General features: G+C 43.6%; 1 protein-coding gene across 1 annotated transcript; it reads right to left on the bottom strand.

Annotated features, from left to right (window-relative positions):
* Positions 1 to 4,704: 4,704 nt before the first annotated feature.
* On the bottom strand, positions 4,705 to 12,840 carry tcf19l (transcription factor 19 (SC1), like). Its single transcript, XM_071512194.1, has 5 exons — positions 12,570 to 12,840; positions 9,445 to 9,614; positions 7,900 to 8,293; positions 6,941 to 7,445; positions 4,705 to 5,047 (listed from the first exon to the last, which is right to left on the bottom strand). Exons 1-5 carry the CDS (start codon positions 12,838 to 12,840, stop codon positions 4,705 to 4,707), a joined length of 1,683 nt encoding a protein of 560 aa, XP_071368295.1.
* Between the last annotated feature and the right edge of the window lie 11,632 nt (positions 12,841 to 24,472).

Raw genomic sequence — 24,472 nt, 5'->3', positions numbered from 1 at the left:
TAAGACAAATCTGTTATGATGTAAAAGAAAATATGTGAGATAACGGGCTTCACTTACGAGAATGATCTCTTCCTTTGTTGACTTGCACTGCGTTGTGTTATCATTTCAAAGACGACAACAATGAAAATAATATCCAGATCTGTCATAGCTTCACTTTTTTTTTCTGTTTTTGATATCCAAGAGCAGACTGGAGGGCTAAACCGCTCAGATCAATGTTTCATAAATCACGTCTTAGGCTTGAATTTGATGCATAAGAACCTATAATGAATGAAATAAATGAGGCCTCGTGTGTTTTAGATCACAGCGTCTGCCTCCGTATTCTCTTTGCGAACGGCTCCTAGCACAATAAAGACAAGTAAAGCTACGGAGACACAAAAACAACACACTGGAAAATCTTTGAATATTCTTTTATTTCTTCCCTGATAGCTTTGACGAGCCACGCTGACGGTGGCATCCCAGAGAATTATGTGAGAAATGGTTTCATTCTGTACAATCCCATAAAAACGACAAAGTCAAACTGCGCTGCATTTCTGCATGTTAATGATGATGATGATGATGATGATTACAGTGAAGAAGACAGCATGAAAGCAAGAGTCCTGTGGATTTTAGAATTAGTGCTTCTGTAGAATTGGTCTGTTATGTTTGTTTGTTTTTTTTTTTTTAAAGGAACACACCCCGAGTTTGGCAAATAAGATCTTTGATTAACATTCATGCTGCAGGACTGGTGTTCAGTATTTGTCATTATAGGTATTTACCTGATGCAGAGTGACACTTAGTCCACTATGAAGCTAATGCTTTAGAACAGTGGTTCTCAACATGGGGTCCGGTGACCACCAGGGATCCTTGAGGGGGTTCCAGGGGGTCCCCAGCAGAATAGTGAATTGTTAAACTTCAGCATTATTTCATTTACAAGAAGTTATTTTGATCATAGTTTCACTGTTATTTCTCTACCTACAATACAGATAGTCATGGAATTCTTCAGATTTGGGTCAAATGGGGGTCCGTGGGCCTAATGTGGACCACATTAGGGGAACTTGATATGAAAAAGGTTGAGAATCACTGCTTTACAGCACTGTACATTTAGTGGATAGCTAGCTTAGTATCATCTCAAAAGCACCTTACTGCATTAATACTGAACACAGCAAACTATCAGCAAACTGATCAAAGAGCCTATTGGCCAAAAAGACAATGTAATCTTTCAGTATGTTTAAAGGTAATGTTACAAGGACCAGTTTGTTTTTGAGGCAACGCAAATGGGAAAGATTACAGATCTGTAAATGGCTGTTGGCCAAGGACTTAGACCGATATATGGGGCTGATACTTTATAAAATATCAGCAAAGAGCTGCTAACCTTAAAAGAGAAAAACTTCTGGGGGGAAACACTGAATCCTTGTAACTTGATCTGACTGAAATCTGAAATCTGATTTTGAATATGACAAAATATCAGCTATTGTCAGCTTCAACAGAAAAATATCGGTATTGGATCAGTCAAAGCCTAGTTGGCCATAAGGGAATATAGCTGAGTATTGCCTCAAAACACTGACAGAGTATTGTGGCTTTTAAGGTAGAAATATCAGTGTGACGTGTTGAATGAACATCTTGGGCTTCAGCATGAGGGCAAGTAAACAAGTTTAGCACTCAAGATGGCCGCTGGACAAAACGTTTGCTGTTTGCTGCACCTTGCACTTTGGAATAAAATGAAATGGTAATTTGGATTGGAAACCTTTTGACAGCATGAAGGTTTCTTACACTCTTTCTGGTTCAAACAGGCGGCATCACACTGACAAGTCTAACTTATTGCCAATTAAAAAGCTTCACTCTTATTTTCAACCCATCTGTGGGTGTAAAGGAAAAACATCCTTTCTTTCTGAGTATTGCTGACGTGTGGAGGACAAGCAGGTATTTATATATATCCTATTTATATAACTGGAAATCAAAGTCATCAAAACAAAGATTTTAACTCCAACAGAACAATTATATCATTCAGATATATTCAAAACTAAACTCAAACAACTGAAGATAGCAAGAACGCAGAGAAACTTCCAAACCCCTGACTTTTTTTTTTTTTCTTTTATATTTGTGTAAACACTCAACAGCACCGATCCTGCCCTCCACACCTGTATTATAGTATTAGGATATTATGCTAAAGGCCTATACAATCAATACTGTGTTACTGCAGTGGGAGTGATGTCACCTCACCCCATTCAAAAACAAGGGTTTATCTTTTGTTGTCATGGCGATACGCTGAACCCCATAGTGAAGTACAGTGTGCATTAGCTTTATCAAACAGGGTTGGGGCCAAGACACTTTCAATGCAATTCATTCAAAATGTGAAGTGAAACTAGTTTTCATTGGTTAGTAATAGAACATTTATTCATTAATTTACATGTAGACAGGATATATGAACTTTAAGGAATACTGTTTTTAATTTTTGGATCTGCAAGAAAATGAATTGACATCAACCCAGTTATCATGGATTCCAACAAAAAAATTTACTTCTCAACTTTGGAACAGACTACATTAGTGATTTGTCTTGACCGCTGAAGCATTTCAATGTAGCCTAACTAGTGATCTGCAGTTAGCACAGCTAACATCCAGTTAGAAGGCAGTGGAATCACGGTATTATTATTATTATTATTATTAATCTGTCTCCAAGCCTCAGTGAACCCAGCTAAGATGGAGAAATTCAAATTTGGGTGTGCGGCAGCAGTCTGTAGCTTGTTATGTCTCCTGCAGCATTGCGGTCCACAATATAATCCGTGAACAGTTTAAAAAAATATTTTTTTTTTATACATTTTTCATATATTTTTTTTCTTATCTCATTGTACAAGAATCAAGTTTTCATACATTTTTCTTTCCACTTTCCTTTCACTTCCAAAAATTGCAGGCCTGTCATAGTGGTATGATCGAGGTAAAATTGGTGGGTGTCTTTTTACACGGTCAAACAGGTCCGACCGCCCAGACACGGCCCAGACAAATTGTATTTTAACGCTGCCGTTTATCAGAATATCTCTGAGTCAAAACGATTATGGAGATTGTATGAGCGGTGCAGAACAAGAGAAAGCATATAAACCGGCAACAGTTTGCTCAAAAACACCTTTTTAGTAATACAAAAAGACAGTGTTTTGTCCCGGTGAGCCGGCCCTGGTAGAAATTTTAAATGAAATAAAAAGGTGCTTCGGAGCAGCAGTGTGGGTTCTACACTTTATTTTCTATTGTATTCCATTCAACCAGCACCTGAGACAGGATGTGTGTATACCTGCTTTCACTGTTCAGCAGTGCAGAACAACCCAGTCCGGTCTGGTCCGGCTGGCCCAGGACAAAACCCTCCCAGTCGGCCCCGAAGAGCCCAGTTCAGTAGTGTGAGGAGACGCGTGGAGGGGAGGCGGAGCTGAGGGGGAAGACCTGCACCTCAAAATCATCCAGAGAAAAATGACACTAAAGCGGCAACTCATCCCGCCAGTCAGAGAAGGTAATGTCATATTCTTAGAGATAGGAATCTCTTTATACAGTTATATGAACGGATGATATTTCATGACATTTAGTTGGTAATGAGTCCCCCCCCCCCAAGCCAGCAGCAGCCATACTGCCAGGCTGCACTGAAACATTTTATAACCAGCGCTGTCCCACTGTACACAATCCCCCCCGAAAGCCCGCAGCTGCTGCTGTGGAAGTGCCTCGAAACATTTGATTATCGTCCTGAAAGCACCTCTCATCAGCAGCCACGATGGAAGTCTGCTGACACATTTCCTCGCATTTAATTGTCTTGAACATCACACCCCCCACCTCTAGTCAGCGACAGCCACACTGGGAAACTGCACTGAAATATTTCATCAAGTTTTATCATTCCCCCAGTGTGGGAGCGCACCAGCCCGGCGCTGTGGTTTTGGCCGTGGGAGCTCGTCGACTCGCTCAGCCGCTCTGACAGCCGACCGGCCGCTCCGTTCTGTTCTGAAAGGCGTAGTCGGCCGGTAAAATAGTGAAGGTGGCTGCACCGGAACATTTCAGGAAGTTTAATCGCCCTGAAAACACTCCCGCCGTGGCAGTCTGCACCGAAACATTTCATTAATCTTCTTGAACACGGCCCACCCCTCCAGTCAGCGGCGGCGGCGGCCGCAGTGGGAGTTTGCTCGGAAACATTTCATCAAGTTTTCCCGTCCAGAACGCACCTCTCTAGCCAGCCAAAGCCGTAATGAAGTCGGCCCTGAGACATTTCATTACGCTTTAGCCTCCTGCACATCGCCACCCCCCCCCCCCCCCTCCCGCCTCCTCTTCCATCCTGAGAGTGGGCAGCAGTTAGAGAAGCAGGTTTGTGGCTGTTTGGTCGCCCGTATGAATCCTGAGACTGGCTGGGGAAGATCAGGATGTACGAAGTGAATGAGAAACTCTTTCCCCTCCCTGACCAACTGCTGCCGAGGTGAGAGCGAAGCACTTCACCTCCAGCTGCTCAGCGGCCATTAGAAGAAGAGGGCAGCTCCCATGTGTGAATATGAGGCAGGGCAGTGCTAAAAATGAAACTTTCCCTGGATAAAGTTGGAGGAAAAAACAGGAAATCTCAGCAGCTGCTACAATGGAAGTCTGTGCTGGTGCAATTTCCACTGGGCAATAAAAACTTGGGGAGGGAAAAAAAAACCTGTGTGGTAATTTGAAACTTTAAGTCTAATCTGGAACATTTCACCAAGTCTCACGGCCCCGCCCCCCCGCTCAGCGGCAGCCGCAGTGGAAGTCGGCGTTGGGGTCCATCAGGAGCTTCTTGCGGTCGACGTGCAGACAGTCCAGGTGGTACCAGGCGTCGCACACGTCGCACTGGATCCACTGCACCGTGTCCTGCTGGGGCAGGCGGCACCGCGGGGCCGCGCACGGCTCCACCGCCCCGGCCATCCCCGCTTCCTCCTCCTCCTCGTCCTCCTCGTCCTCGGAGGAGGAAGAGGAGGAGCTGGAGGAGGAGGAGGAGGCCGAGGAGGTGGAGGAAGACGACGAGGAGGACGGAGAGGGCAGGGAGGGCCGGGGGGGCAGGGGGTGTTTTCTGGGACGTCCCCGCCGCTTGCTGCGAGGAGAGAGGAGGAGAAGAAACAAAGATAGAAGGAGAGAGAGAGAAAGGGAGGGAGGAGGAAAGAGAGCAAAGGAGAGAAAAGAGAGAAAGAAGAGCAGGTGACTACGATGAGTTCAACCTGATTATATTTCATCAAATCTAGGTTTGCTGCACACTTAATCTGTCACGGACCGACTCATTTCAGTCACGTTTCCTTTTAATTTTTCATAAAACACTATTTGCTCCGGTCTATTTACTTGCATTATGAAAAATTAAGTCGATAATTGCAACAAAAAGGTAACCTGAAATGAACAAGTGTGTGGTAAACCTCTTTATGAATGTTTATCCTGCCTTGTGCTCACACAGAAAACCATATTCTTATGTGTTACATTTCTTGCATTTCGGTAATTTGATTTGCCATTACTTTGTTAGCATGATCTATAGACTTTTTTCCTCACATCAGTTTTAGAAAATGTGCAAATTGAAGAATCGACGAAGGAATGCTGGTTCTGATTTATAAGCAAGGTGGGAAACTCAGAGTGAAGAAGAACAATATAAAACATAATGATGGTGCCGGGTGATGGTGCCAATTTGCAGAGCAGATACAGACACCTGGCAGACGGCACCTGCCTCTTTGAACAGGAGCTCAATCCCCAAGTAAGTTAAGAAAGTGAAGGTAAGAATAGGAAAAAGTCGAGCCAAGTATCTGTGTAGGATGACGCTGAACAAAGAAGAAAAAAAAAAAAAGTGTACCCAAAAAGTGAATCTTTCTCCTAGTTGGCTTCACTTGTGCTGCATTTCAACACAATGTAGCTGTATAATTTAGTACTTTTATTATAATGTTATCATTATTATTATTATTATTATTATTATTATTATTATTATTATTTAAGTGAAAATTGCCTGACAAAGCCATACAATTGGTTGTGAAAGTAAAGCTCACCAGATACAGTATGTGGTAATTTTCCTTTGGTCAGTATTGACTGATCAAGTATTTACAGACTCAGTTTTTACTTCGCACTTGAGATAAAGCTCTATTTGGCATTTGTACGCATTGTTTTCTTGGTCTGTTGTATGATGCTGATATCTCACCCCACCCTCGTTCCTCAATATCGCCCAATTACACAATTATTAATCATGGAAACATGAAATTACGATATGATTTAGGGCTGTGAATTGCCCCTAAAAATCGATTTTGTTGATGAATTGCAATTTGTCAAATTCAACGGAAATTTTAATTTTAATGATAACATTTACATGATATTGACACATGAAAGTAGGACAAATGTGAAAGTAGACAACGTGATCTAAACAGATACAGATTCTATGCAGAGTTGATTCCCAGTGTGAAATGTTATTCAGTTTCTGAGAAAGACATGAGCTTGTGTTCTCCTGATTTTTGCCTTTTACTCAGGGGAATCCAAACCTCCCAAACACTGCTTGGAGTTGTGAGGAGGATCAGTAATCTCCTTGTCAGGCTGGGTGTTTTCTGCCATGATGCCACTAGCAAACCTGTGTGTGCTAAACACAAACTGGGCTAGAAGAGGAGATCACAACAGCAACAGAGAATGAGAGTCTATGGGGCCGGCAATGTTCACTCTTGTCTCAAGCTTGTTCTATCTATCTTCTCTATCTATCTATCTATCTATCTATTACTTATGAGTGATAAATAGGACAAATTTCTAAAAATCCTGAATCTTCCTTTTTTATATTCAGGGCGGGAAACTAACCTTCCAACTAGTCACAGTGGCTGGAAAACCCCAAAATTCCCCTGCTACTATTTCACCAGACAACAAAGTTTTTAAAATAATAAAGAGCCTGGTTGGTTGGCAGTTAAGAGTGGCTGGTAGAATAGTCGATGAGTCTAATGTGTGTGTATTGCATCATGCTGCTGGGACGTCAGCTTACCTGGTAGGAAGGTGAAATCTGTTGAACTGCACCCTGCCTCTCTCCTCTGCACAGATCCTGACGGAGGGCGAGGCCAGGCTGTAGTTCTCCCCTCCCACCACCAGAGGGGAGTAGACCGGGGAGCTGTGAGCCCTCCGCCTCCCCCTCACCGCCGACGGGGAGGAGGAGGAGAAGGCGCTTTTCTGTTGTCGGAAGACGGGGATGCCGGCGTGCGGGCCGGTCCGGATGCGGTGCGTCTCCAGCTCCTGCTTGCGCGCGGCGGGGTTGGCGAACGCCGCCTGGTGCAGGTGGTGCTGCAGTTTGCTGTTGGTCATGGCGCCGTGGAAACTGCCGATGGTCCTGGTGCCGACGGGGAAGGGCTTGGCCTCCAGCGGCCGCCTGACGTCGCTGTGGCTCTTGGGATGCAGCGGCAGAGCGGCGGGCGAGCTGAAACCCTCCGACTCCGACTTGTAGAGCCGCCGCCTCTTCCTCCCCCTCGCTCTGTCCTCCAGGCCTCCCGCCACGGCTGCACCGAGCAAAGAAGACATACCGGGATTATTTTGCTGGATATTGTTATAGGAGCTGTGATACATCCAGGCTGTTTCTTTCCCTGTGAAATGTGTTTTTCAACACCTTTTCAGAAATCTGTGTTTGTGTTCTGCTTTCTTTGAACTGCTGAATAACTGCAGCTTTAACCCCCATTTCTGTGCAATTTATTCTCCTTTTCATTTACTCATTACTCTTTTCCTGCTGAATGTTATTCTCTTGTAGCACAATGAGATTTATTTTCAAAGAGAAGTGTTATGAATAAAATGCGTAGAATTTTGTCAGTTTGAGTTAAATGAAAGGTTTTCTTTGACTTGCTGGTCAGGGTTCCTGCACATTACAAGAACACTTATGTAGAACCTTTCCCTTCTTAGAAGAACACACAGCGTCTTGCCATGTAGAAAATTCAGTAAGTGAATAATTACATTTCCTACCTCCTCGGCCCCGGGGCTCGTCGGAGCTGTCGTCCTCCAGCAGCACCGTGTGAGCCGACTTCCTCCTGCTCCTGGACGACGGCGGCAGGGATTTCGTCGAGGGCATGGCGCCCGCGGAGGAGAAGGAGGGCGGCGTGGAGGGAGGCAGCAGGGAGGAGAAGCCCACGGCGAGGGGGGGCGAGGAGGACGAGCCGGGGTCCGAGACGTTCCCTCCCTGGCTGTCGCTCCTCTTGAAGGTCCAGGCGCTGCCCCGCATCTTGCTGAGGCTGCCGATGGAGTTGAGGATGACGGTGGCCCGGTTGATGGACAGCTTGGACAGGTCCAGGTTGGGCGCCGCCTTCCGGTCCAGGCTGGTCCTGATCCGGTTCTTCAGGTCGGAGGAGAAGGTGCCCGCCTAGAAAGCAAAACATTATGAATTCCTTTATGAATTCCTGTTGAGTCGGAACTTCATATATCAGTTGTCAGGGTGAGAAATTAACACAAGTCAAATACCGGTAAAATGAGTGTTTGTGTCACCTGCCACCTGGTTTGAGATGGAAACACTCGACTGCCTCGGTTATAAACAGTTTTTGGTCTTTGCCCGTTCTTTGAAACTACGCTTAAAAATGTTCTCTTGTAATTTGAATTTGAGTGAGGAAGTTTTAATTTCATCATAGTAAAATCTTAACAGCATCTGATTCTATACACAAAATAGTGATATGGGTGACATATTTCTTGTATGTTTATTTTGGCAAATTATTCTTGACAGGTAGTTGTTTTTTTGCGTTCACCAGCCCTTAGAAGATGAGCCAAAAAGTTCAGACACTGTTGTCCATGACATGAAGCCATCTGGAGGACACTGTAACCAAAGCACCTTACAGTAGGGCTGAACGATTTTGAAAAAATATCTAATTGCGATTATTTTGACTGATATTGCAACTGCAATATGATTTGCGATATTAGAGGGAATGATCATTTTTACATCATTATTCTCATTTTCATTGAAAAACGTATTAAAATGATTATGGTGTGATTTCTGCGGGGATCTGTACCAAACAAAGATGTTTTCTTAAGTCTGTAGAATATGATGTGTAGGCCAGGACATCTCTGCAGCACCACAATATTTAATTTAAAATGGTATTTTGACACATTTCACCTTTAACAAATATTGCGCCTCCTGCGATTTGAAAATTGCAGTAGGCCATATTGCGATTTCAATAAAAGTTCGATTAATTGTTCAGCCCTACCTTACAGTACTATGAGTGATGAGTATGGGTGACACCAGCGGGAGGTGAAACTGTAACCCTGCCTGTTCTGGTGCCATGCACTACCAACTAAACTACACAGGACCACAGAGTCACTTTCTATATCCTCTTTATGATACAATTACACTATATACATTACCTATGAAATGATACAGTGAATCATGATTTAATCCATGTTGGCTGCAATATGAGGCACTATTATAAATCTATTTTTTTTTAAAGGTAGTGAATGAGTCAGGCATTAAAGAGTTGAATCTCTCTGCCTCTCTCTCCCTGCCTTAAAAACAACATCAAAGATCACCTTTGGGATTGTGATGGCGTCGAAGTCCAGCGGGCGAACTTTGACCTTCTGGAACAGGAAGTAGAACTCTGGGCTCCCGGGAGCCGATTGGCCACCAAAGGTCAGCGTGTCGCCATCGGAGAGCTCCCATTGGACGCCAGGCTGGAGGCGGACCTCGTTGACCCAGGTGCCTAGCAACACAGAGCGGAGGAGGGAAGGTTTATTTTTTATCTGCAGTGTGTTGTTACACACCATCGGCGCCTGGCACGGCTCCCGGTGGTGAGCTGGCACTCGATTTTATTCAGCTCACAAAACAAGATGATTTGAGATTTTGATTGGCGGTGCTGACATTAAGATGTGAGAAAAGTAAAACAGCTCATGAATCATCTGTCCTGGAGTCAGATGAGCAGTCCAAATGAATGCACACAAACAAACAACAGTTTGTGGTTGAGGACGATGTCACCTAGGGCCAGATCATCACGGAAACTTTTTAATATATGAACAAACTCCTGACAAACAAGACGGAATAAATCAAGCGAGCAGAGCCTCAAAATAAAGTCATTTGTTGACTATCAATATGTTTACAGCTTCCAAAATTGGGGGGAAATGTAAAACAGTCTGTGAAATGGACCTAAAATTGTGGAGCTGGAAGGCTACGAGGCAATCAAACGGCCATGACAGCGCGGCACAGATGAGAAATGCACTTTGAATGCTAAACTGTAATTTTAATAGCGAAAATGAGAAATGTGTGAAACAGCCTGTGAAATTACTTGAAAAATTAGGCGGTAAGAGTGCGGTTTAGATTCTCAGCCTGCCTGACCGCTCACATACAGTCCATCTGCCTGAAGTGAAGACCCGACTCTCCATCTCCTCCCTGAACACCTTCCCCACTTTGTGCCGCTCCCTGTGCAGTGCAGGTTCTACTGAAGAATGTTGCTTGTAGACTGAGGCAGTAAGAAATAAATATACTGAAATAAATGACTTCCTATGTATATTTCATGCAAGGCCGTTTCTTACCGTACCTTACACCTGCTACAGACTAGAGCTGAATCGATTAGTTGTCAACTATTAAATTAATCGCCAACTATTTTGATAATCGATTCAAGTAATTTTTTAAGAAAAATAAGTCAAAATTCTCTGATTCCAGCTTTTTAAATGTGAATATTTTCTGGTTTCTTTACTCCTCTATGACAGTAAACTGAATATCTTTGGGCTGTGGACAAAACAAGACATTTGAGGACGTCATCTTGGGCTTTGGGAAACACTGATCCACATTTTTCACCATTTTCTGACATTTTTTAGACCAAACAACTAATCGATTAATCAAGGAAATAATCGACTGATTAATCGACAATGAAAATAATCGTTAGTTGCAGCTCTACTACAGACAGATGTCATTCCTGCCGCCACCATTTGTTTTTCACTCTTCTTACCATTTTATTATTTCATGGTTTCATTGTTCTTATCCTGCTTTTACTCCGCTTTTGTCCCTCTAAACATTTCAGCGGATCCACTTTATGAAAACTTCTGTAAGTCTCTCCTGTAATTTTTAATATTTTTATTTTAATCTTTTATACATACTAACCCTGTTTATTTGTATTTTAAATTTTAATGTTCCCATTTTATTCTACTCTTATTATATACATTGTCTTTTTTTTTTTCTTTTTTTTTTCATGACCTCTCTTTTCTGGTTGTTTTATTCCATTGCATTTTTATCTGTGTTATGAAGCACTTTGAGCTGCATTTGCTTGCATGAAATGTGCTATACAAATACATTTTAATTCATTGATTAGACTATTTCTGCTGATTGGGTTATTTGTGTTGACTTTCTTACTCCCTACACATTTCAATCTTGCATTACATGTGTGTTATGTCATATTTTCACCTGCACCTGCATGCGTCTGGCAGAATGTTTGGTATGTACATAACTCCAACCTCGTAACTCCAATTTTGGGGATTTTCATGTTGTAACTTAAATTGAGAGATGGGTTGAGAAAATTCTACAACCTTTGAACTGATGAAAACCTTCACAAATCCCATTGGATGAACTGAAAAATGCATGGCGGTCAAGCTAAGAACAAGACTGTTTTTCTTAGATCCTGAAAAGTAGATATTGTGGAGATACAATTTCTTCGCTATGCAAATGTGTGTGTGTGTGTGTCTGATCTGAGATCTGCCTCGTCTGTACGTCTACAGCTGTGTGTTCGTTTGTGTTGTTTTGTTCCTGTCAGTCTGCAGGTGTTAGTATTTCTGTTAGCAAACAAGTACAAGACAGTGTGTGTGTGTGTGTGAGTCATGTGTGTGTTTGTGTGTGTTTTTTCCCTGTCTACAGGAGTCAGTATTTGTCTTTCTGTCAGTAACCAATTTGGGAGTGGGTGAGAGTGTGTTTGTGTGTGTGGGGGGTTTGTGATGCTCCACTTCCCTGTTTACAGTTTTTACCATTTGTATTCCTGTCAGTCAAAATGTAGGAGTGTGTGTGTGTGTGTGTGTGTGTGTGTGTGTGTGTGTGTGTGTGTGTGTATCTGCATCTACGAGGCCCGGTGTCTTTCTACATCTGCACTGGTCTTTCTCTAAGACGAGCAGAGTGTGAGCCATGTGTTTGTTTTTCTACAAGGTGTTAGAGTCTGTACTTCTGTCTGTAAACAATTAGAAGAGTGTTAGAGAGTGTGTGTGTGTGTGTGTGTGTGTGTGTGTGTGTGTGTGTGTGTGTGTGTGTGTGTGTGTGTGTTAGTGTTTCTGTGAGGCTGTTTCTTTCCCTGTAGAAGTTTTAGCATTTGTGTTTCTGTAGGCAGGTGTGTGTAACTCAGCCTCTCTCTCACCATGGCTGTGGGTGGGTGTAAGTCGACCTCTCCAACTCTCACATTAACTATAGAGGTGTAGTAGTGAGTGTGTGTGTGTGTGTAAATTGGCCCCTTTAAGTCTCACCTTGACTGTAAAGGTGTAGGGTGTGTGTGTGTGTGTGTGTGTGTAACTCCACTTGTCTCTCTCCATGACTGCAGAGCTATAGGTGTGTGTGTGTATAGGTTAGCCTCTCTCACTCTCTCACTATGACTGTAGGGGCGTGTGTGTGTGTTGGCCTCTCTCTCACTATGACTGCAGAGTTATAGAAGTGTGTGTGTGCGTGTGTGTGAGTCAGCCTCTCTCACCATGACTGCTCCTGTCTTTGACGTGGACCCTCCAGCCCTCCTCCTGCGGCGGGACGTCCCCCCCGCTGCACTCCCGCTCGGCGTGCAGCTCGGCGTGGATCCTGGACACCGAGGCGGAGTCCAGCGTGACGTCGCACAGCTCGGCCGCCCGGCCCAGGCGGAACACCGAGTGGCTCAGCGCCGGCCGGAACGTGTACAGGTCCCGCGCCGAGTCGCCCGCCGCCGAGCCGATCCGCAGCAGCTGGAAGCACGGCTGGACCCCCGACAGCATGACTGACAGGGCTGGCCCGGGCCCGATGGGATCGTCTGGCCCGCCGCTACGCCCCTGCCCCTGCCCCTGCCCCTGCCCCTGCCCCACCCCCCCCGGATCTGCGACAGGTGACGACTTACAGGAGGTTGAGATCCATTGTCGGATAAGACTCTAGGCTAGTGGATATGAGTCAAACTGAAGCAGTGTGTGCTTTGACTGCTAAACATAGGCCTATATGTATTTTACTGCCTAACCACAGGCTTGAATGCAATGTATTGTGGGAGTTTAAAGGCTAGGAGCAACAGGTGTTTCGATTAGTATGGAAAGCTGATGTCTTACTATGTCCTGTTGCTGAATATATGAATAAATAAAGAGGATATAAAGTACTGTGTAAGTCGACGTACTGTGGAAATGAGCTGTTACACTGTATTATCAGCCCAGGCTCAAAGACACTAAATCCACCGTGGGTTGTAAGGCATAAACTGGTGGATTTAAGAGGAAGAAGCTTCTGTGGTAATGTAGAGTGATACTGTGCTGATAAGTTGCAATGTAAGTGCAGTAAACATTAAAAGTGTGAAAAGTACAACTGCACAAAATCTGACAGCCGTGACTTTTTTTTTTCTTTTTTTGTTAAAACAGCTTGAATTATGACAGCTAATATTCTAATGCTTTAGCAGTTGTCGGCTGAGCGTTTGTGTGTGTGTGTGTGTGTGTGTGTGTGTGTGTGTGTGTGTGTGTGTGTGTGTGTGTGAGATTAAAATCCCAGGCTTTTGACATCAATTGACATCAACCGTCTCCCAGGTTGGGAAACCTGACAGGCTGGAACAGCTGTGGATTGTCTGATCTGGAGGAAGAAAAAGAAACACGCATGAAAACAAAAAATGACTGTTGCTTAATTGCCGCACTTACTGACTACATGACAGTTTAGACTTCATGAATGTAATATATTTGACATTTCACAGCACATTAAAGCATAAAAAAAAAAAAAACATTGTGTCGTTTTGTCATTTCGTTACAGGCTCGGCTTAAACTCAAGCTACTGTCAGGCTGTGGCAGGAGCACACAGGAGGTAAATTTACAACAGAGAATTTAAATTGCAAACATCGTTTTATGAACTTTATAATATGCGGTGCACGTCCCGCACCGCCTGCACGCATTGACCCACTTGACAACTCGTGGGATCACGGCACAAAGCAAGAAACAATAACCCGCACGACTGAACTGCTTGTCACGTAAAAATCACATTTTGGCCACAATAACTTTGCATAAACAAGATATTTACCTTAAACGTGCATTGATTACCGTTCAGAATATAAGTCCAATAATCACTCCTGATTTTTAGCGTATGCCAGCAGCAACAGGATTAAGCTAGCTAACGTTAGTTCCCTGTAGGACATAATGAAAGTCAAAGCTCGCTGCCACTTACAACAAAAACAGTCTTGCAGCTCAACCGTTATGTGGATTATTCCTCCAAAACCGGATCGGACACCGTCGATGGTTCAGCCGGCGGACTGAGCTCCTCGACTTCGGTTAAGTTTGGTATTTTACGGCACTATTTCATCGCCGTTGTTCGCCAGCTTTCAGGACGGCTTTTTCGCCCTCTTTCCTCCCAGGAAGTCCTTTGAAATTTGGCGCGCCAGTCCGGGGGCTTCCTTGCGCTAGAAGTCGCGTCACTTCCCGCTCCTCCCGGATTGGCTGCGCGCCAGGGCGCCTTCAGCGGGACAGGCCCGTGTGAGGAGGAGGGGGAGGAGGAGGAGGAGGCCCGGGGGCTCAAATCTGTGAGCCGGTAGAGAGCATATAGGGGTCGCTTCCCATGTGAACTCAGTGCAGCAGAACAGTTTACCCTGTTAGTATACATCACACCACCTTTCACAGTATGCATCATCAAGTAGTATGAAACTGATATAAGCTATATGAAGATAGGGTATTTTACATTTACATTATATTTTAGGCTATATAAAAGCTATTTACACTACCAGTCAAAAGTTTGGACCCACCTGACTGAGTGTTCAATGTTTTTCATTCTCTTAAATTTTGATCTAAAAGCTCCATGCTTAAATGCTTGAAATTTGTTTTTTAGACAAATGTAAATAGTGAAGTTGATCCTATGTATGAATTTCTCTCCAAAGCCTTTTTGCCTTTCCATCAAGGCAAAGGGCGGCTACTGTAAAGAATCTAAAATATAAGATAGTTTTGATTTGTCTAACACTTTTTTGGTCGCTGCATAATTCCATTTGTGTTATTTCATAGTTTTGATGTCTTTACCGTTGTAAAATGTGGAAAATAGTAAAAAAATAAATAAAGAAAAATTTGTGTGTCCAAACTTTTGACTGGTAGCGTATATAAAAAATGACATGCAAGCAAAAACAAGGAGGGCAAAGTCCTGTGACCATAGTTCAATCTTGGAAGAGTGACGTGTTAATAGAGAGAATAAGAACTAGGAAGACAGCTAGAAGGGATTTTTTTATACATAAATTAATTATTCTCTTAAAAAAAATAAGATTTGATTTTTGTTTATATTAGTAGTTATTTGCCTTCTGATGATCACCAACTGAAGTCATATTTACCCATCTTTTAATTCACCACTACCTAACCTAGTGTCATTCCCAAAGATGGAGAAATTTGGGATTAAAATGTTATGTGGCCCATTTATCCTGGTTTATCTGAGAAATGGTTAAGGACTTTCACAGACCTACTGTGGCCTATTTATTTAAATAAGGCCCTCTCTCATTTTCTATAAAAATGCTAATGTATTTATATGATTCAAATGCAAATTAGTTGCATTTTATCAGAAACGCAGTGCAAAAAAACCCACCAAAAGTAGTAATAACACCAAAAAAAACAATCCTTTTGATGCTCTGTCTCTTGAAAATTCATTTAATTGGCATTATTCATTCATTACAGAAAAAGAGAAGCTTTACAAAAGTTGTGCAGGATGCCAAAAGGTCTTACAGAGTATATAAATATTCAGTCATTGATTAATTCTTCGAGCATACAAGGGTGTGTGGTTGTTTTTTCATGGCAGTGCAGCGAAGCGTTATAAAAGTCAATGAATACCCATCACATGGATTCTGAACTCTGAAGTTTGATCCGTTCGCGTGAATTCTCTCAGAATGAAAGCGAAAAACAGAGACTTGCATGCGTTTCCTGAATATATACTGTATATGTGGCAGATCAACAAACCTGACCAGAGTATGGAGCAGTAAACCACTGAATCAAGCAGGAACAAACACAAACACAAGCATGGGGAAACTATCTTGAAGGGAGACGTGGCAGATAAACAGAATATAACTATCTATTACTGAGATGTCACACAGCTTGTTTTATTTTTTGGGCCAAATTCACAAATAAGGAATACATACAATTAGCCAAAATATATGGAGTTTCCTTTCTTGTGTCATATTGTTTTAGTGTCAGTTTTTTAAAGGCTTCATACTAGCATACTTACATCATTCATGAAGATATAACAAACAGACCCATTACATCATACATTCTTTACCAAAACACATAAGGAGTTTCTTATATTCATAAGCACTGGCCTTAAGGAACAGAAGTGACCAACCACTCCATCTTAAATTGGCAATTGACAGAGTAAAGGTGTTATTCTCCTTTACTCCATACAGTCTTTCCATTCTCATATTGTGAAGCGCTACTGAGAGAAAAAAATACTCCTAACTACTACCACCATCATCATTTTATCATCATCATCATCATCATAATCAAACCGAATGAAACAGAAATCGTCCCATAACAGAAAATAAGCACATCCATTTTGCAGACATGAGACAAAGTGGAGCAGAACGGCTGATACTCCTCATGTAAAAGTGTATAAAGAAAATAATATTTTTTCCAGAAGCGACGGCCACAGTAACATTGACAGTGACAACACCTCTCCTGACTGCATCATGGACTGAACAACCAGTGGGATCTAGTTCAGCCTCGAGAGCCGTCCTGACTCCTGGCTTTCCCCAAAACCGTTTCACCGGATCGGATCATTCTAGAAGTTCTACAGAGAGATTCTATAAACTTTTAGACAAACTTCAGCATCTTCAGTTTAGAATGAGAGTCTATGCAAATTATACCAGACAGGAGAATACCGGTGTTATTTAGAGTTACAGCCCATTTACTTCTGTCTAGTTCACATTTCCCCCTTTTCATCATTTTTAATATGCAAACTTTACAGTGAGAGACATGAATGTGACAATAAAGTTTGTAAGGCGGCATGTTTTTGAGGGATTACTTTCTCTTTTTGTTCCTGTGGGTGTCAGCTTGATTGACAGGCAGCAGAGCAAAACATAATGCACACACTGATATGAAAACGCTCAACTCGGCACAATTAAATAAAGATAAAACAAACTTTTTGACAAAACCAAGTGAAGGCTTCTTGTTTACTGTGATGGATTCTCTCGCTCTGTGGAAGTTGTTTAAGAAGAATATAAGAATGATAAGAATGAACGGCAGCAAACGTCTTCTTCTGAAGGGAGGAAAGCAAACCTGATATCTCTAAAACTACACTGACTGTGTGCAGAAAAAAAACAGGATTAATTATTTGTAAAGGAGAGGAGCAACCTCGACGATCGGCACAAACTTAAACAAAAACACCGGTATTCTCCTTTAACTATCACTCCCAACTGAATGCCAAAGATGATCTCAGAGCCAGGAGGATCATGGGAAACCAGGGCCTGAACAGACAAACCCAAAACACAGGTGAGACGTTCATGAGATCAGGACGGACTCGGGAGGCCAGCTCTACAGAACAGTGCAATTCATACTAATATTATTATTATCGTTATTATTTGCTATCGTCATCACGCCTGCTGTCCCACAAGCAATCTACAGGTCAGCATGCTGCAGGTACAGTAACTCTTAGGTATACACCGGGACAGCAGTTATAGGCTATAGTACCAGAGTAAGGAGAAATACTAAGCATGTTATTAGCAAAGAGAGTTTTAGTCTTTGTGGTGCTGAATGTGATGCTACAAAAAAAGTTCTGAAGATGAAATGCATTCAAGCATGTCCCACTCTTCAAAAGGATTCGTCTTTTTCAAAATAAAAAAAATCTGCACGTCTAGTTTGGGACGACGCACATTTGAGCCGAACAAATTATTTTACTAGCAATAAATAATGTAATGTACCGGGCAGATGTATTTTGTCCCAAAGTAAACACCGATTATGATGAAAATGATCCATCGTTTTAAAAGAATATTGTTTTCATTTTTTTTTTTTCGAGTATAAAAAACATTCTCAGGTGCTGGGAGTATCGCGGTGGGTGAAGAGATGTGTGACTGTGCTGGATCCTTCAAAAGTAACAAACAGGGGCCACAATGCATTATTATTCAGTAATTCACAAATGTGGCCCAGAGTAGGAGTGCTGCTGAACCAGGATCACTTTGTCCTTTTTTTGGTAATGAGAGAGAGAGAGAGAATACAGACCTGGGACCTGGTTTGAAAATGATCATCCTCATTCTTTAAAAGGCTCTCACCATAAGATATTGTGCTTGAAATTGAGCTCGGTGTGGCTGAAATCAGTTTTAAGGAGTTTCTCCAATTTTTCTTTTTTGCTTGCTGTTTTTTTTTGTTTTGTTTTTTCTGCCTAAGACGAAGACTCACTGTGCTGGTTGAAATGTTGCAGCGATAAATATTTTGGGAGCTTATGTATTCAGTGTGCGGACATCCTTCCTTGTCTTTCTCCAAATTTTCTGTCACGAATCGAAAGCTAAATTCAATCACAGTAAGATCAGTTCCACTGAATTTAATTTAAATGAATTGATCTTAGTGTCAGAGTCGGTGGTTTGCAATCAATTTTTCCAATATTTTATGATAAAACAAACAAACTTCCATCATGATCTGAGGTATTAGCAAGCAATATCTGCGATATTACCACACAGATATCATTTCGCTGTTTTTCCATCATATTCTTTGGAATTATAAGAAAAGTGAGTCTAGGGGATTTTAAAGAATATTTTCATCAGATCAGCACTCCTATTCTGAGAGGCTTTGTGGCTACCGGCCCCCCGATGGGTAATGAAACAGAGAACATCGGGCCGAGGTTGAATGACAGACTGTGAAATCCTTTCATAAAGCCGACGTCAGCTGCTGTGCTTTAACTGTGATTTGCCTGAAACCTGTTATTACTTCTATAGGCACACACTGGAATTCAGTCCCTTCACCCTGCAAAACACAAAACGTCTTCCTATGAAGTGTCCAGTCATGTATTTTACCCATGAAACATTTTCTTCAACATCATCACTTGAAATAAGGAAGAATATCTAAACAAAAACAAGGAACTTTTTGTCTCGAGCCCCTGTTTATAAATGTGTAAACTGTACTTTTCTATAACAATTTATATGTTTTCATCTGAACTGTTGTGATGCTGTAAACCCATCTGTCACTCCAAGCAGGTTAACCCACACACAAAGAATTATTAGTAAATACTATTTGACCCAGATCTAATGTCTAGCATCCCAAATGGCAAGATAATCAAGACTTAAATAGGTTTGGGACTGCTGGTTTGCGATTGGACTTCAGTCTTTTTGAGCGTTTATATAGCCACATTTGACTTTGCTCATATGTGTTTTTGACCGTTTTAAAGGTCATTGTATGTTGTTTGTCTGCAACTTTTACGTCTGTCTCGATGCTGCTCTCTTGTCCGGGTCTTCCTTGAAAAACAGATTCTTTCTCTCAGTGGGACTACCTGGTTAAATAACGGTTAAATGAAGAACGCCGTCCTTGTTGATTTGCCGTACAGCAGCAGTTGGCCCTGCTGAAGCGAACTCTGATGAAAGGATTTCACCCTGACCCACATACATCTGAACAGAGCGTGAGCTAGACCGGAGAGCCTTTCCAGCCGAGGCGTCTCCAGTGCAACACGTTAAGTTTCACTACCTCCTGTCGACATGTAGTTAAAGGACCGATGCAGCGTTTTGAGAGTATAAAATTTTTGCATAAGCCTTGCAGTAAGAAAACGTTAGTATTTTCACACTATACACATGCAGATTACATATCTTTATATTTACAACAGTGGGAAAAAGTGGGATGAGTGACTATGTCAGATGGGGGATGTCGAGATGTGCTAGGTTCGATTCCTCTTCCTACCCTGTGAGTGTTGGTGATGTCTCAGTGCCATATCATTAATATTGCTTAAGATTCAATTGAAAATGCCCTCCCCTCCCCGCCATCAATTTGCTTTTAACCCAGAGGAGGTCAGCGCTCCTTGTTAGAACCTACTTGAATTGACCTGATAAGAGATATTTACACAGAAAACACAGAGTGAGTTTTGAGGGCTTCACCGTTGCCTTGAAATGTTCACACATCCGCTTTAGGTCAAGAAATCCCTGCAGGAGCAAACGCACTATTCTATAAAACAGCCATACAAAATCAATGATCATGGCCGATGACATGTAAGCAGGGCAGGTTAATCGTTTGCACAATAATAATGCTCATGTTCGATATTTTGGAGCAAATCATGACTCAATCCAAACTACATTTTCCTGAATAAGAAGGGAACTAGCAAGTCTAGTCGTTTTTTTTTGCAGATGAACATACTGTATTTACAATAGCTGCTACTTAAATTTTTCCCTTTTGATTACAATGTGAGCCTTTTCTCGGTTCAAAAGGAAATTTTGTGCTTTTTTTTTTTTATTTTTACAGACACCCAACCTCCGTGTCTGTCTGACTGTTTTTAGTACCCCACAGAGGTATAGTTCACCGCCCTGGTACACTTCCCAGACTGACATCAAGTCGGTTACAGCGTGAGGTAGCCATATTGCTAACAGTTGTCAATAGCAACAACAACAGTGACGTCTAAATGGGATCCTTGGGATGGTTCAACCTTGTTACAGATCTGACTCCCTCATGCTAAAGCTGTGTGCAGTCTTGTTATTGTAACGCACGACACATCCACCAGGCGGCGTACGCTCTGTGTTAGCATCACCGACTTTTTGCCTCCGTGGAGGGGAAGACAAGCTCGGACAGATTTTTCCTTGATTCATTGATCTCCTTTTGTGAAATGTGTTTGTTGTGCATCGACTCGGCTCTTCCTGCGGCCTGGATGAGAGTACGCTCTTCTTCCAAGGCGAGGAAACACGAGGAAGTGATCACTCTTAGCTGCTCGGACTGTGGAAAATGAATCTACTGGAAACTGTCCATGCTTTCAATAATTTGAGACTGTGCCATGCCACTGTTTCTCTTCTCTCTGTTTCTCTCTCATCTGTGTCTCTTTGGTCCCTCATGGGTGTCTCTGCTCTCGTTTTTTTTTTCACCTCCTGTCTCTCTCATTTTCTGATATTGTTTATTATTTACTACAAAATGTGTTCACTGTTCTGTGTGTAACTAAACGTGTTGCTGCTGACTTGGCCAGGTCTCCTTTGTAAAAGAACAAGTAAAAGTACAATAAAAACACTAAGGTTAAGTAGGTTGTAGATTCTATCCCAGGATCTCATTTAGAAACTGCCCGACTACTTCCGTACCACGTCCCATGATGCCTAGGTCCCTTTCGCGACGTGGGCTTTTTGACCTCTTTTTTTGCAGTAAATGAATCTGCGATGCATCAGAACTGAACGGCCTCAAATAAATAGAAGAGCCTATAACTGGTCAGAGAATGGTCGGATATGTTTGTAATGAAATGTTTAGAAACGTTTGACCTCCTTTAGTCCCAATGGTTAAGTGGATGCTGACCTAGGCAAACAAGGTGGTGATATTATTACTCGTATTGTCAGTAGTGGTTTTAATGTCACTGAATAGATGGGTTTGGATTCAGAAAGTACCTTCAGCAAATGTATGGACTGTTTGACCATGTATGTCAAAGCAGGGTTTTTTTTAGATTTTGAAAAAGTCCTGCACATTTTCATTTCTTATATTTCATGGCCTGAACAGAATCAAGTATCCAGCGCGCTGAATCTCAATAATGTTGCTTGCTTTGTATGCCCCCCCCCCCCCCCTCCTCCCCCCTGCTTATAATCACTGTTATTCAGTCTCATTCTGTCGGGGCTGTAGGCCGGATCGTTACCATTGATTGATCCAACAGCGCCTTTGGAGTCACTTCATTCTGGCAAACAACAGGCCTACAATAGTCGGGGCTCAGTCAGATGGATGGGGGCTGAGATGAAAATAGGAGGCTTTAAATCATGCAAGTCATTTATCCGTTCCCCCGAATAGTACCCAGTTCCATCTCTGTCGCCTCCTTTATCGTCGCTCTTCATTCTTGGTGTCCGTGAGTCGGTCCGTCCCGCGAAAAAAAAAAAAAAAAAGACTCCAAGAATCCAATTAAAACGTCCTGGAAGTGTCGCGAAGGATTCTCCGAATTCTGTTCTTGCTCTGACAGGGGCTTGTGACAACTCTGCCGGGTCGTTTTCTCCACCGAGGGGGGGGGGGGGGGGGAAGAAGAGAAAACAGAGGGGGGGGGGATGGTTTCCTGGTTTCCACGGCGAGCGGCCCGTGTTGTTCTTCGGTGGTGTTTTTTTTTTTCTCTCCGGCGCTCATCATTAGCGAGTGAGTGAGGCGGTGGACGTTCAGGCGGGTCGCTTTTAGATGACGCCGTCAAAAGTGGCAGGGATCTGACACCCAAGGTGCGAGGGAAGGAAATCAACCACCAGCACTTCTTGCATAGCGTGGCGATATTCAATCTACTGGACTTGTTTCAGTTTGCAGGTTTTTTGGGAAAGAAGATATTGAGTAGGATGTTCTCCCCGGTCACGGATAGTGGCGAGTGAGTGCTGAGACAAGCACTTCTGTCTGAGGGGCGGAGAGGCTTTTTTTGACATGCGTGTACTGTTAATAATAGAGTCTGTGTGTGGGTGGAATGAAATGCAATCATTGCAGTGTTTTTGTCTGATGCTGGGAGCTCAGGCAGAAGTGCTGTCAGGAGCGATACACTTAGATTCGCCTCAATAGGGGGAGAAGTTCTTCCCGCTGTTGTTGTTAGTCGTCTTGGTCTTAGAAAATAACGTCCAGCTCCTTGGAGAAAAGTGACTCTTAACTATCAAACTGTCAAGATTTATTTCGTCGTTTCTTTTGACAACGCGAACCCTTTTTATCCCGTTTTTTAAGTTGTTTTCTGAAAAGTGCTGAAAGTATTTTACCCTTTTTACATCATGATAACTTCAACATTTTGTCCTTTTCAGTGTCTGGTTCTTTGGCCTGTTGAAGCTTGCATGCACTATGCAGTCAGTCTATTCTAAACGTCAGCATTTCCCCCCCCCCCCCCCCCCCCCCCAGCCAAGGAGGGAAGATCTGGACTGGTGATATCTACTGTAATGTTTAATTTAAATGCATGCATTTCCAATACGCACAGAATTACTTTGTTCTTCTTTTGATAGAGCTCGGGGGTTTCTCTTTTGGCTCTCATTTTTCAGTGCATAGTGTCAGTGAATCTTGAATTGTGCATTTGTGCATCTGCCTTTTCTTTAGCTTTTAGACTATATTGGCATCCGGGTCCAAGCAATGAAATGGTTTTTTGTCTGTGGTCTCAAATGCAGTGATCCGGGACTTGGCGGCGTCTGGGTATGATGAGGTTTCTTTTAGGCAGGAAAACAGAGGGCCGGATGGCGGCGGTGGCGGTGGCGGTGGCGGTGGATGCCGTATGTGTCTTCGCTGTATAAGGGGACGTGAACAAAAAAAAACCCAACTCAGCACATCCTCTCAGGTGCTCTGATCCTTCTGCCCGGCTTCTGCTTCTCCGCTGTCGGCCGCTGCCTCCGGTGTCTGGGCCGGATCCGACCCGGCGCCGGTGCCCCTAGAGGTCGCTCCCGGCGACGCGGCGACCCGCAGGCTGCCGTCGGGGGTGGCGGCAGCGACCGAGCGGGGGTTGGAGGCGGGGCTGGCGCTCATGGCGGAGTCGGGGGTCCGGCTGGCGCTGAAGTCGCCGTCGGGAACCGCGGTGGCCTCCTGGCTGTCGGAGAGAACTACCGCGGTCTCGGCCATGGGGGAGCTGGCGTTGAGGAGGGGCTTGAGGGAGGCGTAGGTCGGGAGGTCGGTGTCGCTGTCCAGTGGGAGGCCAGAGGAGGTGAACTCCACCCCCGAGTCACTCATCTCCAGGAAGTTCTTGTCGGAGGTGAGGGCCTGGTAGCGGCCCGGTTTGGAAACCTCGAGACCCTACGGAGAGGAGAGGAGAGGAGAAGTGAGGAGAGGAGAGGAGAGGAGAGGAGAGGAGAGAAGTGAGGAGAGGAGAGGAGAGGAGAGGAGAAATGAGGAGTGGAGATGAGAGGAGAGGAGAGGAGAGGAGAGGAGAGGAGAGGAGAGGAGAGAAGTGAGGAGAGGAGAGGAGAGGAGAGAAGTGAGGAGAGGAGAGGTGAGGAGAGGAGAGGAGGTGAAAAGTGAGGAGATGAGAGGAGAGGAGAGGAGAGGAGATGAGAGGAGAAGTGAGGAGAGGAGATGAGAGGAGAGGAGATGAGAAGTGAGGAGAGGAGATGAGAAGAGAGGAGAGGAGAGGAGAAGGGAGGAGAGGAGATGAGAGGAGAAGTGAGGAGAGGAGAAATGAGGAGAGGAGCGGAGAGGAGAGGAGAAGAGAAGAGAGGACAGGAGAGGAGATGAGAGGAGAGGAGCGGAGAAGAGAGGAGAGGAGATGAGATGAGAGGAGAAGCGAGGAGAGGAGAGGAGAGGAGAGGAAAGGAGAAGCGAGGACAGGAGAGGAGATGAGAGGAGAGGAGCGGAGAAG

The sequence above is a fragment of the Centroberyx affinis genome, unplaced genomic scaffold (assembly GCF_046629955.1).
Source record: "Centroberyx affinis isolate AG114_WGS23_722 - 3 ecotype Tasmania unplaced genomic scaffold, CSIRO-AGI_Caff_v1 ptg006148l_1, whole genome shotgun sequence".
NCBI classification, from domain to species: domain Eukaryota; kingdom Metazoa; phylum Chordata; class Actinopteri; order Beryciformes; family Berycidae; genus Centroberyx; species Centroberyx affinis.
This window is presented reverse-complemented; position numbering and strand designations above follow the sequence as displayed.

Excerpts from the sequence above, each read along its gene's own strand:
- tcf19l (XM_071512194.1), bottom strand. The coding sequence starts at position 12,840 with ATGCTGTCGGGGGTCCAGCCGTGCTTCCAGCTGCTGCGGATCGGCTCG. Across the intron at positions 8,294-9,444 it reads ACGCCATCACAATCCCAAAG|GCGGGCACCTTCTCCTCCGA; the intron begins GTGATCTTTGAT and ends TTTGCTTTCTAG. Across the intron at positions 7,446-7,899 it reads CGAGCCCCGGGGCCGAGGAG|CCGTGGCGGGAGGCCTGGAG; the intron begins GTAGGAAATGTA and ends TGCTCGGTGCAG.